General features: G+C 52.2%; 1 protein-coding gene across 1 annotated transcript in view; it reads left to right on the forward strand.

Annotated features, from left to right (window-relative positions):
* IUM83_19491 (uncharacterized protein) overlaps positions 1-14806 on the forward strand; it is a gene marked incomplete at both ends in the record, with an annotated part of 50403 nt that extends 35597 nt beyond the window's left edge. Inside the window, 3 exons of the mRNA XM_067944543.1 lie at positions 13805-13880; positions 14168-14531; positions 14604-14806. Coding sequence (XP_067797757.1) covers positions 13805-13880; positions 14168-14531; positions 14604-14806 — 643 coding nt within the window. The remainder of the gene's footprint in view (positions 1-13804; positions 13881-14167; positions 14532-14603) is intronic.
* Positions 14807-16211: the final 1405 nt, after the last annotated feature.

Here is a 16211-nt window from a genome sequence, read left to right on the forward strand (position 1 = left end):
TCTTCGCACTGAGAGTGTCTTCACTCTCAGTGGTACTTCCCATGAAGAGCTGCCTCAGCTCTTCGCTCTCGCTCTCCGTTCTTTCGCTGTCCGAAAGAACGCAGACCTGCTCGATGCGTCCATCGTGCAAGTCGCGCGTGAAGCGCTTCCAGCTTATGGCTGGAAGCGAAGTCAACTCCGACGCCGTCGTCGGAGGATTAGCGAGCTCCATTTCACGATACTGGAATCCAGTATCTGTGCGCGTCAAGACGCTTAGCGTCTCGACGTCCGGCGTCACCGCCTCAGTCTGCCCAGCAGACTGTTCTTGTTGCGTCTCGGTCCCGGACCGAGACTTGCGCAGCGTTCTCCGCTTGCGCCGTCTTCTTGTTGAGCGGAGCCCGGCTACGCACAGTTGTTCTTCTGGTCCAGGCCCGGCCGTGGACAGTTGTTCGCCGGCGGACCCTGTCCGCGGGCGCGCGGTATCAAACCCGGCTTGACCGCATGTTCCTTCGTGCAGCCCGGCTGCACGGAAATGTGTTCCTTCGCCGGGAGACCCTGTCCGCGGGCGCGCGATATCAAGCCCGGCTTGATCGCATGGCGCTTCGTCGTGCAGCCCGGCTGCACGACAGCATGCAAATTGCGTCAGTGCGGTACGTTTGCAACCGTCCGCACGGTTTGCAGCGTCAACTCCCGGAGTTGACACGCCGTCGTCACCTCGACGCCATCCATTGGCGGAGCCACTCGTGACCGAGGGTGCGTCGGCTCCCGGAGCCGACGCGTCGTTGTCGACCTGACCTCTTCTGGTCAGGACTGTCCCTTACATGGGTGTTGGTTCCCGGAACCAGCACAGCTTTTTCTTCCGACGTCGGCAGCATTGCCGACGTTGGTCTCACTTGTGCGCGCCCTCGCGCACTTCTTGGGCACTCCGGGACAGCAGCATTAAGCGCTGTCTCGGCTGGTGAGCCGCGCGCACCTGTTGGTGCGTGCGCTGGGGTAACAGGGCCATCGCTCTCTGTTCTGCTGGCGCGTCCGAAGCGCACGAGCGTGCGCTTCTTCCAGTCTATCACCGGATCATGCCGTGCAAGCCACGGCATGCCCATTACCACGTCGAACTTATCGTCCAGGTCCAGGACGATAAAGTGTTCGACAAACACGCGTTGTTCATACGAGAAGCGCACGTTCACGACGCCCTTCTCGGTCTTCACGATGGCACCTGTTGCCAGTCGTACCTCCAGAAGACTTCGAGGTACATTTACCTCCTCGAAGTCAAGTCTTGGCAGTCTTCGTAGTCGAACAAAGTAGCTCGACGCGCCTGAATCTACCAAAGCTCGAAGAGCGTCGCTCGCTCGCTACGAGTAAACCTTCAAGACGACTAGGTTCGGCCTGTCATCTTGCTTCTTGCAGCAAGAGCTAGTTTCGCTGGGGCCTGCAATCCTCAGTGTCGCGTGTCCGATGTCGGCACGCGTGACTGCATTGCCAGTAGGTCACCCCGCGCCTACTGGTTTGTTGTTGGTCCGCGGTGATTCCTAGCATCGCCACGACGGCCAACTCCTGGGGGCATGGGAGCTGTGCACTCTCTTGCAAAGTGACCGGTTGCGGCCTCGGCACGTTTACATGGAGTTTAGCCTGCCGCAGGCTAAACGCTTCTTGCATGGATAGAGTAATCGCAGCTTCGAGAGTACCCGGGTACTCTCGGAAGAGATAGGTCTTCACGGGCCCATCTCTAAGTCCTTTCATGAACGTGACGACCTTAGTCACCTCGTCAATCGGGTTAGTCACGATATTTGAGACCAAGTATCGTGCGCGCTGCGCGTAAGCATGGACGTCATGCTTACCCTGCTGAAGGTCGAGGAACTCCGCCCTCGACCGGAACTCGTTTTGCGGGGACTCAAACGCTTGTTTGAGCTCCTCTTTGAATACTTCGTACGTGCTGAAGCACGTAGGATCGGAGAGTTGGCGCCCATACGCCCAACTCCTTGCGCGTCCGCCAAGGCAGGACATGGCGAACGCGACCTTCGACAGCGGGTCGACGATGCGTCGAGCCGCTATGGCTGTGTCGAGCTCGACAAGCCATCGGAGGGGAGGCTCGCCCTCTCTTCCCACGTAATTGCTCACGCTCAACTTTAATGGTTGAGCACGCGGTGTCGTCCCTGACGACGCCGTCACTGAGGAAGCAGCATCACGCTGCTCCTTCATGGTGAACTCTAGAGCAACACCATGTTGCTCCGTCGGCGATAGCGTACGCAGCATCGTAGCTATCGCCGCTTCTCCAATGACTGTTGACAGTCGTTGGAGGGCCTCCCACTCTGGGTCAGACAGGTGGGGGCAGTCAGCGCGTGCAACATGCGTTGCAGGCGTGTTGGAGCTCTCCATGGGCACCTCCGTGATCATGTGGTTCTCGGCTCCGCGTTTGTATACCTCGTACGAGAATCAAGCAGTCGGTCGTTGGACGGAACACAAAGTGCTACCAGGTGTAGTGGGTCTAACTTAACTCACTACTTCCGCTTGGCTAGGAACACCTCTGTTGTGAAGTCCAGCTGTGTAGTGGGTCTAACTTGACTCACTACTTTAACTTACACGTTGCGCAACGTGTATGAGAAAGCGTAGGTACTTCGTAACAATTTGGGTTAATTATACTTGAGTACACAAGTATAATATATATCAAGTAAAGACTCCAAGTAGCTAGTTTAAGGTAAAATGAGAACTGTATTGTTTGTACATTTATTTTCCTCCTAAATATGCTAAAAATGTTTATCATCTATGAAAGGGGGTGACAGTAGCTGGCTTTCAGAGCCCCGCCAATATGCACGTCTCTAATTGGTAGAAAGATGCTGCTTTCTACCAATAGGATCTTTGGGTATGTGTGGACCACTCATTGTGGTGGCCCACTTCAATGTATCCATTGGTGTGGCTTACAGCAAGGTGAGGAAGTATCCAAAACTTTAACAGATATCCTATCTGTTAAATTCACAAGTGGCTTGTAGCCACTTGTGCGTGTAACCCCGTTACACCCGGAACGACCCGCAGCATCAACGCCACCGATACAATGGCGACAGTAACAGCGAAGATGGAAGTGAACACGGCAGCGACGACTCACAGCGTTACGGCGAAGACTGGGGTGACAGCTACTCGTCAGATGGAAGCGACCACTACCTCGCAGCACCCAACGATCACGAACGCCGAGTCGCCGCTGAAGGCACGTACGCCCGGTCTGACAACCGACAGCCCAGGGGTGACTCAGCGGGCCGCAGCCAGGGCCGAGACAATCGGTTCCAAAGCCCCGGCTACCGCGACGAGAAACCTCGCCAGTAATGGCAGTGTGCAGCCTGCGAGGCCTCTATCACTCGGCGCACTATTACCGGCGCCGGTGCAAGCTATGCAAGCAAGTGCACGACGCCGGAAAGTGTGAAGTGTTCCAAGAAACCACCAAGATCGTCAAGTCCAAAGTGGACAAAAAAGATCTCACTCCCGAGCTCCAATAACTACTGTTTTCGGACCATTCAAACTAGACAGGCTGCCAACCACGACTGGGTTGGTCCCAATCGGGCCGCCACAGTTAGCCGAGCCCGCAATTGAAGCTGAGTGCATCTTTGCATTTGTGGGCGAGAGCGAATGGACGAAGACTGAACAAGATAACGACATGAAATCGACGGAACTGGAAAAGGAGAGAGGCGACTGCCTCAGTGGAGGTGTATTCTGTGATGAAGATGACAAGGAAGTGATTGGAGATACTGCCTAAGACTGGCTGACAAGTGGAGTGCAAGAAGACTCGCGCCGACGACTCGCTCCGGAGGTAAGACTCTTAACCGGAGAACGGATAGGATGACGGTCGGCGCAGAAATTTGACGAGCGCGTAAGGATGCGGACACTGGTGAACGGGGCCGTGGACAACTCGCGCACAAGGATATTGCTGGACACTGGGGCAAACGTCAGAGTCGTTTCTGAGAAACTTGCCAAGCGACTGAGTCTCCATAAGTAGTGGGGCATGGGCGTTGCATGGATGTACAAGGGATCACCAAGGGCAAGATGATGACGACTTGCCGGACGAAGGTGAAAGTCATCCTTGGATGGGAGCGCGTTTATGTTTTCGAGGTCTGGATTATGGACCACTCCGACGGGGTAGAGATGGTGCTTGGCACCGACTTCATGATCCCAGCCGGTATCGGTCTGGACCTCCTCAATGCAACGGCCAAGCTTCCCGACGAGGTGATGATCCCGGTGATCAAGACTCAAAGCATGATGGACGAGGCCGAAGGAAGCCACGTCGCGTAAGGTCCGACGGAACCAATGCAAATACCGGGCTACGACTGGGACGAGTTCAAGCTACAGCGGGGACAACCCGAGCCGACGACCCACGTGCCGTGGATTCACCGAACGGAGACGTTCATCTCGACTGTCCCAAGTTCTACAGGGGACGTCTGGTCAGGATTCGACTAACCAACGTCACGGATCAGCTGGCGAGTTGTCCTGTACATTTCCCGGTGATAGTCTGGGTTCCCATTGGATCGCTACCGAAGACTGATGGTTGTATACAGCTGCATTCAGCAAAGTACAAGGTGTGGCAGGTGCTCGCGTACGCTGCCACACGAGACAAGACACTACTCAAGTGTGAAGCTGAACTCTACCTACAATGGTTGGCCAGACAGCCTCCAGCGGTGGAACGACCGAGTTACCCGACGCCTAAAGGTATCCTGCGGCGACCTGACGAAGACTCGGGCTAGAAACCACACGTCGACAGCGAATGTGACAGTGCCGACGACTAGTCGTTGACGGATGACTCAGAATTGATGGCGGAGGAACAGTACTGACGACTCGGCGCTACTACCGGCGACTCGACAGGGGTGACGACGACTGACGGTGAGCCATGACTCCAGAGGCAGCTGGATCAGGACTGAAGACCGCCGAGTCGACGGTAAGCCGCGACGAAGACTCAGGACTGGAGTACAATCCACAGGGGCATCCACCGATGACTCAAATTGTATCCTGCCGAGACGCCGGAGACATTTCAACGACTGTCGACCAGACGTTCACAGCAGTAATGCGCGTACTGGCCACGAAAGGTACCGCCGACGGAGACGACGAGACGACTGAGCACCCAGTGGCGAACATCGAACTGGAGGACTACGCGCATGAATTAGAATTTCTCCCCGATTTATCGGAAACAGTACCGACAACGCTCGACTACTCGGCCGCAAACGTCAAGAATCCCGGGTTGTCGGCAGACCAGCAAGAGAGTCTCATCGAAGTACTCCGGCGTCATGAAAGATCATGATTGCAAGCGGGAATTGTCTCCCTCCTCCAGCATACGGCGTTGTCTGTGACAGACGTGCAAGGGCACGCGTCGATCAAACAACGGGCCCAACGGATCCCATTCAAGCATCTCAAGAAATTGTACGAACTATTCAAGGAACTGTTCAAGGCAGGGCTCATCGCGTTTTCGGACAGCCCGTGGGCCTCGCCGATCGTCATTGTCCTCAAGAAGAATGGCCAGGACATCCGCCTCTGCATCGACTACAAGATGGTCAACGCAGTAACGGCAATCCTGGAGTACGTCATGCCACTTGTCGACGACTTGATCACGGACCTGGGGACCTACCTGTGGTTCTGCTCGCTCGACGCGGCCAGCGGATTCTGGGCCATCCTGATGACTCTACGTGCGCGCAAGATTTCGGCATTCGTGTGCCCTCTAGGGCACTTCGAGTGGCTACGAATGCATTTCGGCCTCAAGAATGCGCCGATGATCTACCAACGGATGATAGACAACGCGTTATGGGGATTTGTGCAACCGAAGGGCGGCTGGAACGCCTTTGCAGCAAAGATGAAAGCCGCCGAAGACTCGACAGAGCACTGCCGACGACTCGAGTCGCCACCTCGCCTACCGGGCGCTACAGCGACGACTCGAACCAAGTTTGCAGCCGCCCGCGATGACTCGGAGACGACCGAACCCATTACTTGGCTCGTTAACAGCCCAGAGGCCGATATGTTTACGACCAACGAAGCCGACGAGTCGTCCCTGGTGCCTGTGTTCGACCGGCGATCCTTCGTGGACGATATCTGTTTCGATGGCGAAGATTTCGACAGTTGTTTGGCGACGCTGGATCGACTTCTCAGTCGTTTTGAAGAATGGCCGATCAGCGTCAGCTTTACGAAGAGTATTTTCGTGCAAGGACGCGTCGACTTCCTGTCCCATGAAGTATCAAAAGACGGCATTCGGCCCGACCCAAAGAAGATGGACGCGATCACTAAGTTGTCTTTCCCACGAACGAAGAAGGGAATGCAGTCTTTCCTAGGAGCGCTGAATTATTACAGCCGCTTCATCCAAGACTTCGCTGTCTACGGCGCGGCGCTGTACTAGCTGAAAGAAGACGATTTCGCACCGGAGGGTGACCTCACCGTTACCCGTCGGAGTTTCCAAGCTCTCCAAGACAAGGCTGTGGCAGCGCCGATACTCCGCCACTTCGACCGCACCAAGGAAGTGCACGCCATGCTGTTCGCAAATGAGTGGGCATTGAGCTCCACGCTGCTACAGCTGCATGACGACAGGTTGCACCCTGTTCGCTTCTGCGGACGTGTATTGAAGGATGCCAAGATGAACTATCATGCGGCGGAGAAAGAGGTGCTAGCACTGTTGCTACTATTGAAGACTTGCTACACCCAGTTGGCGGGACGGACAATACGAGTCTACACTCGCTTCTCCACATTGGAGTGGATTACCAAGTCGAAGTCACTCTTTCGGAGAGCTGTACAATTCACGGTATTGCTCTCCCCGTGGCACCTGTCCGTCCAACGAGTCAAGGAGAAGGACTGTGCTTTCACCCAGTTGCTCCAGTCGACGGTGACCAACTTCGTGGACCTCAATGATTCACTGGAACTGGTTGCCCCGCCGACTAAAGGCTCACGGACGACTCGCATGGACCCAAACTTGCTTTATGCACGCCTACCGACGACTCATACAGGCTTCGTGGTTTCTTTCGATGGGTCAGCGAAGACGGAGAAGTACGGTGGTTACAGCAGTTGTTCATGGATCGTGTGGAGCCTTCCGGAGCGGAAAATAGTTATTGCAGCGAACGCTTACCTCGAGAAAACCACGGTCAACATCGCCAAGTACACCGGCATGAACAACGGCGTTCTCGCCGCCATCGAACTCGGCGCCGAAGAATTAGTGATCGTGGGAGACTCGAGACTCGCGATCCAGCAATCCCTGGGGGTGATAGCTTGCCGGAAGGAATCACTGATGGCACAGCTGAATCATCACAAGGAGATCACAGCACGATTGCGGTCAGTCAAATACCTGCACGTGGTACGCGAATACAATGCTGCCGCGGACTCGTTGGCAACAGAAGCCTTGGAGTCAAAAGTTTCCAAGTTCATTCTGAGTGAAACCCGGAAAGCAGAGTTGACCGGACTCAATCGGATACAAGAAGTGATCTTCGAGTCGCCGCCGCAAGGATCAGAAGCACAAAACCTAGTTCCAGGAGGCTCTATTCAAATTCTAAACGGCGTCTCAACCGTGAAACGCAAAACATTTGCTGATTTCGTACGTCCAGAACCTGGAATGCTACTGGCGATGACTCGGGCGAAGACCAAGAGCAAGAAAAAACATGTCCGATTCACACACGATAAGCCGAAGCCACCGCCGAAGACTCGACCTAACCGGAAACCTCCTGAAATTCAACCCCCGGAAACGACCCAAGCTCCACCACCAGCTCCTAACGCACAAGACATTGATCCTGTGGAAGTCCAAGAAGAAAGACGACGACGAATAGCTGCCGCTCAGGACGAAGAATTGCGATGGGCTAACCTGAAGACCTTGTTACGTGGAGATGTGGAGAAACTTGGATACCGAGCCGCCAGAGATGCATGGAAAATCGCAGATATGTTCGTGTTGTCGGAGGCCAATTTGCTACACTACATGGGAACGAGTCGTCGGCGCGACGCTGAGTCGCAAGAGGAGGTCTCGCTGTGTCTGGTGGTACCCACCACGATGATTCAAGAAGTACTCCAGAACTGTCACGACTCGCTGGAAGGTGGCCATCAGGGTGTGATGAGAACCTACCAGCAAGTCAAGCGAGATTACTACTGGTTGGGACTCTACACCGACGTGGAGAAGCACGTGAAGGCGTGCCCCGACTGCAGCACCAGCAAAACCCGCCCCCAACTGAAAGGATACTCTCCTGGCAACGTGCTGGCGGAACGGCCTTTCCAGATAGTGTCTATGGACTTCGTGATACCACTGCCGAAGGCTCGGAGGGGCAACACGGCCCTGCTGCTCTTCCAATGTTCTTTTACGGGTTTTACCATTGCGAAAGCCATGGCGGATACGGGCGCACTCAGGGTGGCACAAGCATTCGAGAAATGCATATACCGACGATTCGGTGCGCCATCACTCATCCGCCATGACCGCGACCCACGGTTCATGAGCGAAGTGTTCCAAGCGTTTGCAGAAATGATGCAGTCACGGTCCCGAGCAACGCTGAGGTACCGGCCGCAAGCCAACGGACAGCAAGAACGGTCAGTCAAAACTGTAATGCAATCCGTCAAGGTATACGCTGAAGACCCGCTCCAACAAGACTGGGACGAGATCGTGGAGCGCTTAGTCTACGCCATCAACAACTTACAGGACACGACTCGGAAGGAAACACTATTCTACTTGGTGCACGGGTGGGATGCCCACTCAACGCTGAAACCCGTGTTATCCTCGCTCCGACACGGCACACCGAAGCAGTCAGCCGCACTGTCGTGGTGCCGCGAGGTCAACAGATAACACCAGATTGCTCTGGAGATGGCCAAGGAATACCAAGCCACCGAGAAGACTCGCAGAGCCCGAGAACACAACGCCAAGCTAAGCAGGAAAGAGAAAGCGATACTGGCGAAGACTCGGGAGCCCGAGCCGTCGGCGACAGCACAAGACCAACCGTCTACGGTAAAAGACACCCCCGTCCCAAGTGACCGGTCGCTCAAACCGAGTACGCATGAGCCACCTACGACTCGCGAGTCGTCGGCGAGTGCCCCAAACCAACCGTTTGCGGGACAGGGGGCACATGTATCTCGGGACAGGGTGGATCCACCGAAGACTGGCGGAATTGAGCCGATTGCAGGCCGGAAATCAATGTTGCCGGCTCTGTTTGATGTCGGCGGCAGGGTTTGGTTGTACATGGAGAGAGTCAAGGCTGGCATCACCAAGAAACTGGCACACCGGTGGCATTGGCCCTTCCGGATCAAAAAGAGGGTCGAAGACTATGCCTTCGAACTCGAGTTACCGGACCGCAGTGGATACCGATTTACCCGCCCCGTTCAATTGTAAGTTGTGTGCACTGTGCGTGGTTTTCCCATGAATATTAATGGCTGCTGCTCCTGTGAATGCCAAGGTCTCAACACTGCCTTCCCGACCACACCGTTTTGCCATAGCGAGTAGTGCTTCGACAATTGTAGACTTCCCTGTCCAGGCTTCGCCGCCGAGATAAGCAATAAGTTGGGACTTGATTTTGAAGGGATCGCTTTGGTATTGAGGGAAATCAGAGGCGTCACCGATAACATCATCAATATCTTTGGAATAAGCGTAGAGAAGGTTTCGGGTGGCAACTTCAAATGTGACGCGCTGCCTGAAATTCAGTTTGGATACATGAGATACCGTTGCAATTTTCGGGGTAAAAAAGGGGGTAGCGTCTCTGGGGTCAATTGTGGTTCTATATGTGATACTTCGTAAAGAACGGGACTATAACACTCTTGTAAGCGTTCTAACCGCGTTCGCATAGAGGGGAATGCTTCAAGGAAATCGTGGGTTCCGAAACAAGCTTCTCCATCATATGGAGTGATTATTTGAGAAACGTAGGAAACCAAAGTGAAACTGAGAGGAGGTGGAAGTGGTCGGATTGTGCCATACTCCTTGCTCACAGTATATATCCGTAATAACATTGCTGACAGTGGCTGCAGTACAGACGGTACCCTCGTACAGCTTTGAAGTCGATGTAACCGGAGATGTGAACGTACCGGAATCGAGAAAGTCTTGGGAATTTGATCAACTGCAGAATCAATATCAGCGTTCGAGTTTGACCTATCGTCTTGATCAGGAACCCATGATGATGTGGGCGCGGATCTCATTCTGACTAATTGATCTTCAAGGGATTCGTCGTCGTCACCGCCGTTTCTTTGAGCATGGTAGTAGTCTTGCCACTGAGCTTCGTATTTCAGTAGCATTCGTACTTGCGCAGGGTCCCCCGATTTTAAAAATGACCTGCAGTTCCCGAGGAATGATCGGTTTCCCGTCGAAAGCGTATACTCTCTGTGTGGATAAATAACGTCAAGAGTGCAATGTAGTAATAATCTTGCTGATTGTCATCCAGCAGAGACATAATGTCCGGAATGTCAACTCCACTGAGGACAAAATCCTTTGGCGATTGCATCTTAGAAAATCGTGCTGAGCGATCACTTGAACATTTACTACTCGTACGTGCTCGGTCTTTACCAGAATATTCATACTTTTCACAAATCTCCATAAATGAAACATTCTCCAGAGAGGGGTCACGTTTCCAGTAGCGCTCTAGAGCATTCTCCGCACGGACGGTGGAGGCCCCAGGTTGGTTATCTTGCACATTCCGTTGTGATATGGTTATTTCAACCGATTCCACAGATTATTTCCCAAGCTAATATGCACGAGCTCGTGCGAAAACCAAAACGGACTGTTGTTCAGAATATAAAGAGCAGCCATTGTAGCTGCAACTTCTTGTCAATTTGTAACGGCGTACAACATCGATCCCAAATTACGGTATCCACGTTCGACCGGCGTTATCTCCGGCGGAAGTGCATTTACATTGCTGACTGCCCTAGTAAACGCCGCCAACGACAGACCTGCTTAGTTCTCAACTGGGTTCGAACGTTTGAAACAGTATTTTGCAACATATGCAGCCGTGTCTCTCGATCCGCTAAACACGAATTGAGCGTCATGATTGCATTTCAATCTCACCATAACAACAGGATTGTACGCATTAACATACTCGCAGCCCACCGCGCGATGAAGCCGAAGTGAGGAACTACCTTCTACGGTCGTCCGACCTAAATGGACTTCTTCGGGCTTAAAAAAATCTGCAAATGCTTGCTTTTGGGGTGCGCACTGTTGCCTGTACATCATATCGACATCGTATTAACTGTGATACGAAGTAAACATGTCCTTAAAAACTAACACATACCTTAAACATGATTTGCAATGATTCCAACAATGTACTTGGACGTCACGGATCAGCCACGACGTCGCCAAATCACTTCCTCCAGTCGTCTGGGGAGGGCGCCATTTGTCAAAATCTGCCAACGGCGAATCGATGCGAAGACGGACTTTATCGGCAAGAATTTAAATATACAGATAGATACTGTCTTTGTCTCGGAACATTGCACCACACGAATTACAGCGAGCGGTTAACGGCGGGGTCAAACCCGGAGCACGTCGGCGGAATGCATCAATCCCTGGTACTATTGGCTCTAGTAAATCCTGTGGTGAGCAAGCCGGACACTGGCGATCGTCACAAATACACAGAGGTTTCGTAGTTAATACGATCTTAGCTAGGTCGATTATCTGCTCTTGAAAAGTGGCATCATTCTGTAGTGTTGACCGGTATTCAATGGCTGTAGATGGAAAACCGTGTAGCCACACCGTGAAGTGTGCGTGCGGTTCCCCAGCAACTTGTGTTTCGGCGGCAGCGCCAAATGCCTGGACAACGCCAAAAATTCCACCACCGCACTTTGGCGCGCGTTCCTTTACATTCCATGCTAACAACACTTCCCCGGATAGCTTGGCCGGGCTGCACACATCTCTCCACCGCTCAAGATTCCGCCAGAAGGAGGCGGTCAAGCACGTAAAGGAACACGATCGATTGAAACACACCCAAGGGACAACCCCGCCTAGATCAACTTTATTCAAGACAAGATCTACACCCTAACAACTGCTGCGTGAAGAGTTTCCACGGCAGCGTCAAACCGAATCCTCTTAGTGCCGTCCACACCTGCTCAGCCCAAGATCAAGCCCGGCATCTTCCAGAGTCACCTTGGAAGAGCGTAACCGCCCACACCGAAGGGTACAGAAGGTGAGCAAGACCTTCAGGCCCTTCACGGCAAGTGGAGTACCCCCTCCGTTAGTCGGTAGTCTGTGCGCCTCCGTATATGAATGCGTGTCGCGTCGTAATCATCGCGAAACCATTACGCCACATCAAGACTCCGCAAGCTCCGTAGTCGAACAAAGTTGTTCGACGCGCCTGAATCTACCAAATCTCGAAGGGAGTCGCTCGCTCTCTACGAGTAAACTTTCAAGACGACTAGGTTCGGCCTGTCATCTTGCTTCTTGCAGCAAGAGCTAGTTTCGCTGGGGGCTGCAATCCTCAGTGTCGCGTGTCCGATGTCGGCACGCGTGACTGCATTACCAGTAGGTCACCCCGCGCCAACTGTTTTTTTGTTGGTCCGCGGCGATGCCTAGCATCGCCACGACGGCCACCTCCAGGGGGCATGGGAGCTGTGCACTCTCTTGCAAAGTGACCGATTGCGGCCTCGGCGCATTTGCATGGAGTTGAGACTAACGCAGGCTAAACGCTTCTTGCATGGCAAGGGTGATTGCAGCTTCGAGAGTACTCGGGTACTCTCGGAAGCGATAGGTCTTCACGGGCCCATCTCTAAGTCCCTTCATGAACGTGACGACCTTGGTCGCTTCGTCAATCGGGTTAGTCACGATATTTGATACTAAATATTGTGCGCGCTGCGCGTAAGCATGGACGTCATGCTTACCCTGCTGCAGGTCGAGGAATTCCGCCCTCGACCGGAACTCGATTTGCGGGGGCTCAAACGCTTGTCTGAGCTCCTCTTTGAATATCTCGTACGTGCTAAAGCACGTAGGATCTGAGAGTCGGCGTCCGTACGCCCAACTCCTTGCTCGTCCTCCAAGACATGACATGGCGAACGCGACCTTCGACAGCGGGTCGACGATGCGTCGAGCCGCTATGGCTGTGTCGAGCTCGACAAGCCATCGGAGGAGAGGCTCGCCCTTTCTTCCAACGTAATTGCTTACGCTCAACTTTAATGGTTGAGCACGCGGTGTCGTCCCTGACGACGCCGTCACTGAGGAAGCAGCATCACGCTGCTCCTTCATGATGAACCCCAGAGCAACACCATGTTGCTCTGTCGGCGATAGCGTACGCAGCATCGTGGCTATCGCCGCTTCTACAATGACTGCTGACAGTCGTTGGAGGGCTTCCCACTCTGGGCCAGACAGGTGGGGGCAGTCAGCGCGTGCAACATGCGTTGCATGCGTGTTGGAGCTCTCCATGGGCACCTCCGTGCTCATGTGGTTCTCGGCTCCGCGTTCGTACACCTCGTACGAACGTCATCGAGTCGGTCGTTGGACGGAACACAAAGTTCTACCAGGTGTAATGTGCCAACTTTGGTTCACTACTACGACTTACACGAGCGCTACATGTATAAGGAAACGTTAGGTTTGGTATTAATTTGAATTAATTATAATTTAATTAGCAAATATATTTTATATCACATAAACACACCAAACGGCTAGATTAAGTTAAAATGAGAACGGTATTGATTCTAAAATCGTTATATCATCTATAAAAGGGATTGCCTGACAGAGCCCCGTCATTATGCACGTCACTGATTGGAATAAATATTCTGCTTTCTACCAATAGGATTTTTGGGTATGTGTGGACCAGCCTACTTCAAAGTAGTAGTTGGTGTAACTTACACCAAGGGTGAGGAATTATCCAAACTGCTAACAGGCATCTTATCTGTTAGATCCACAAGTGGCCTATAGCCGCTTGTGCGTGTAACCCTGTTACAGTACCCAAGAAATCGAGGAGGCGCTGGTCAGCTACGTAAAGGAGAACTACTTGCTGACGCTGGAGCAGCTGAAGACGGTAATGTGGGTGGACTGTAGTGTACAGCTGAACACATCCTTGATCAGCCAATAGCTCACCAGCAACCTGTACACGGCTAAGCCGGTATGTCATTGTTGTGGTTTGTACATTAATATTGTGGAATCTATGCCTCAATCTAACGCTAAGCTGGGAATGTAGGTGCGCGTGGGGCCTGCGATTTGCAATAATGAAATCAACATTGAGAAGCGCAAGCAGTTCGCTCTTGATCTGCATAAGTATAGTCGTGCAGGTGCGTTTATCGTATACTATGATGAAACAAACTACAGCCTGTAGAGCAAGCGCACGCAGGGTCGGGTGCTGAGCGCAAGCGCGCCATCGTGAAGCTGCCTCCGAGCAAGAGTAAGAACCTGCAAATTCAACGTGCGATCTCATCTGATGTTGGCCTGCTGTACTACGAGGCCCAGTGCGGAAGCATCAAGATGGAGAATAATGCTGAGTCCGTCGACGCTGTCTACGATGCTGCAAAGTGGCACCCGGTCTACCAGGAACACTTCGCTGGCAAACCGGGTCGTAATTATACTCGACATGCCCCGACTCACAACCAGACGAAGGATCTGGTGCACGAGCACCAAGACCTTGTGCGTTTCCGTCTCGCGACGATGTATTCTCCGATATGCAACGCGATTGAAGGTGCGTTTCATGCATATATATTGCTGTTCTATCCTATCATACTAACAATGATCTCGTACGACTCTATTACAGGTTGCTTCAGCCTCCTGAAAGCAGCGACTAAGCGATATCTTGCGCTGAGTCATGACGACATGGTTAATGTTCCCCTCGGTCAGGTGACGGAGTTGCGCGCGTTGCTTGAACAAGTAGCAGAGAGCTGCGTGTGCTACATGGATATTCGTCTTGTGAACAAGATGGCGCTCAGGCAGTGCCTGCTGCGAAGCGCGGCGAGCTGATAGAATACGGCACTTGACCACTTTCGTGTTTACAACATCACATTGATCAAAGGGTTGAATTTCTATTTCTATTTCTACTATAGAAATGCAAATTGAAATTTTCAGTGTTGTTCACGTGATCGGTGACTTGAAGTGGCCACCCTGAATGGACGCCATCGATGAAGTGCACATAAATGACAGGGAAATGAAAGAAAAGAGTAACAAAGCCGTGTTTCGCCCGGAACAGCTCTGGATTTTGCTGCGAGCGTGCGAAAAGAAGTACATATGATAATACAGTCAAGCTCTAAGTTTCATCTTGCCAAACTAGACAATCCATCATGACGGTCACGCGCAGTTTCATCTTGCCAAACTAGGCAATCACCGGGGGTCACGCACTATAGCGTTCAAGCGTATTATACATCTCACCCCGTTCTATATGGAACCGTCGATACTAGATCGCTGCCACTTAAACCGGGAGGGTTGCTCGATTGAGCTATGAATCCGACGGTTTCCTAATATAATTGGGTAAGATGTATGATACGCAAGAACGCTATAGTGCGTGCCCCCGGTGATTGCCTAGTTTGGCAAGATGAAACTGCGCGTGACCGCCATGATGGATTGTCTAGTTTGGCAAGATAAAACTTGTGCGTGACCGCCATGATGAGTTGCGACAGAAGTGGACGAGAATTTCGCAATATCCCTATTTTGAAGTTTTTGTGTGCTACAGTGTGCATCCCAACCGAATTGATCGTTGAAATATTTCCCGGCGTCAAGTAGAATCCAAGGGTTATGGGGGCACTACACCGAGACGATGAATCGCATGCTGAAGTGAATGAAGATATCGATGAGGTGGAGGACGAGAAATGCAGCAAGTTGGCCTCAACGAAAACAAAAGTTGTTCTTCTTGATCGAAATATTATCTCGATTCCGAGGTCGACCATGTCACGGCAGTCTGTATCAATGTTTGCAGCTTGTAACGGGGTTACACGCACAAGTGGTTTGCAGCCACTTGTGAATTTAACAGTTAGGTTATCTGTTAAAAGTTTTAGATACTTCCTCACCTTGGTGTAAGACACACCAATGGATACATTGAAGTGGGCCACCACAATGAGTGGTCCACACATACCCAAAGATCCTATTGGTAGAAAGCAGCATCTTTCTACCAATCAGAGACATGCATATTAGCGGGGCTCTGACAGCCAGCCGCTGTCAACCCCTTTCATAGATGATAAACAGTTTTTAGCAGATTTAGAAGGAAGATCAATTTACAAACAATACAGTTCTCATTTTACCATAAACTAGCTACTTGGAGTCTTGTCTAAGTTAAATTATATTTGTGTATTCAAATATAATTAACCTAAGTAATTACTAAGTACTTACGCTTCCTCATACACGTAGCGCAACGTGTAAGCTAAAGTAGTGAGTC

Source organism: Phytophthora cinnamomi, assembly GCF_018691715.1.
Source record: "Phytophthora cinnamomi strain GKB4 chromosome Unknown Contig13, whole genome shotgun sequence".
Lineage (NCBI taxonomy): Eukaryota > Oomycota > Peronosporomycetes > Peronosporales > Peronosporaceae > Phytophthora > Phytophthora cinnamomi.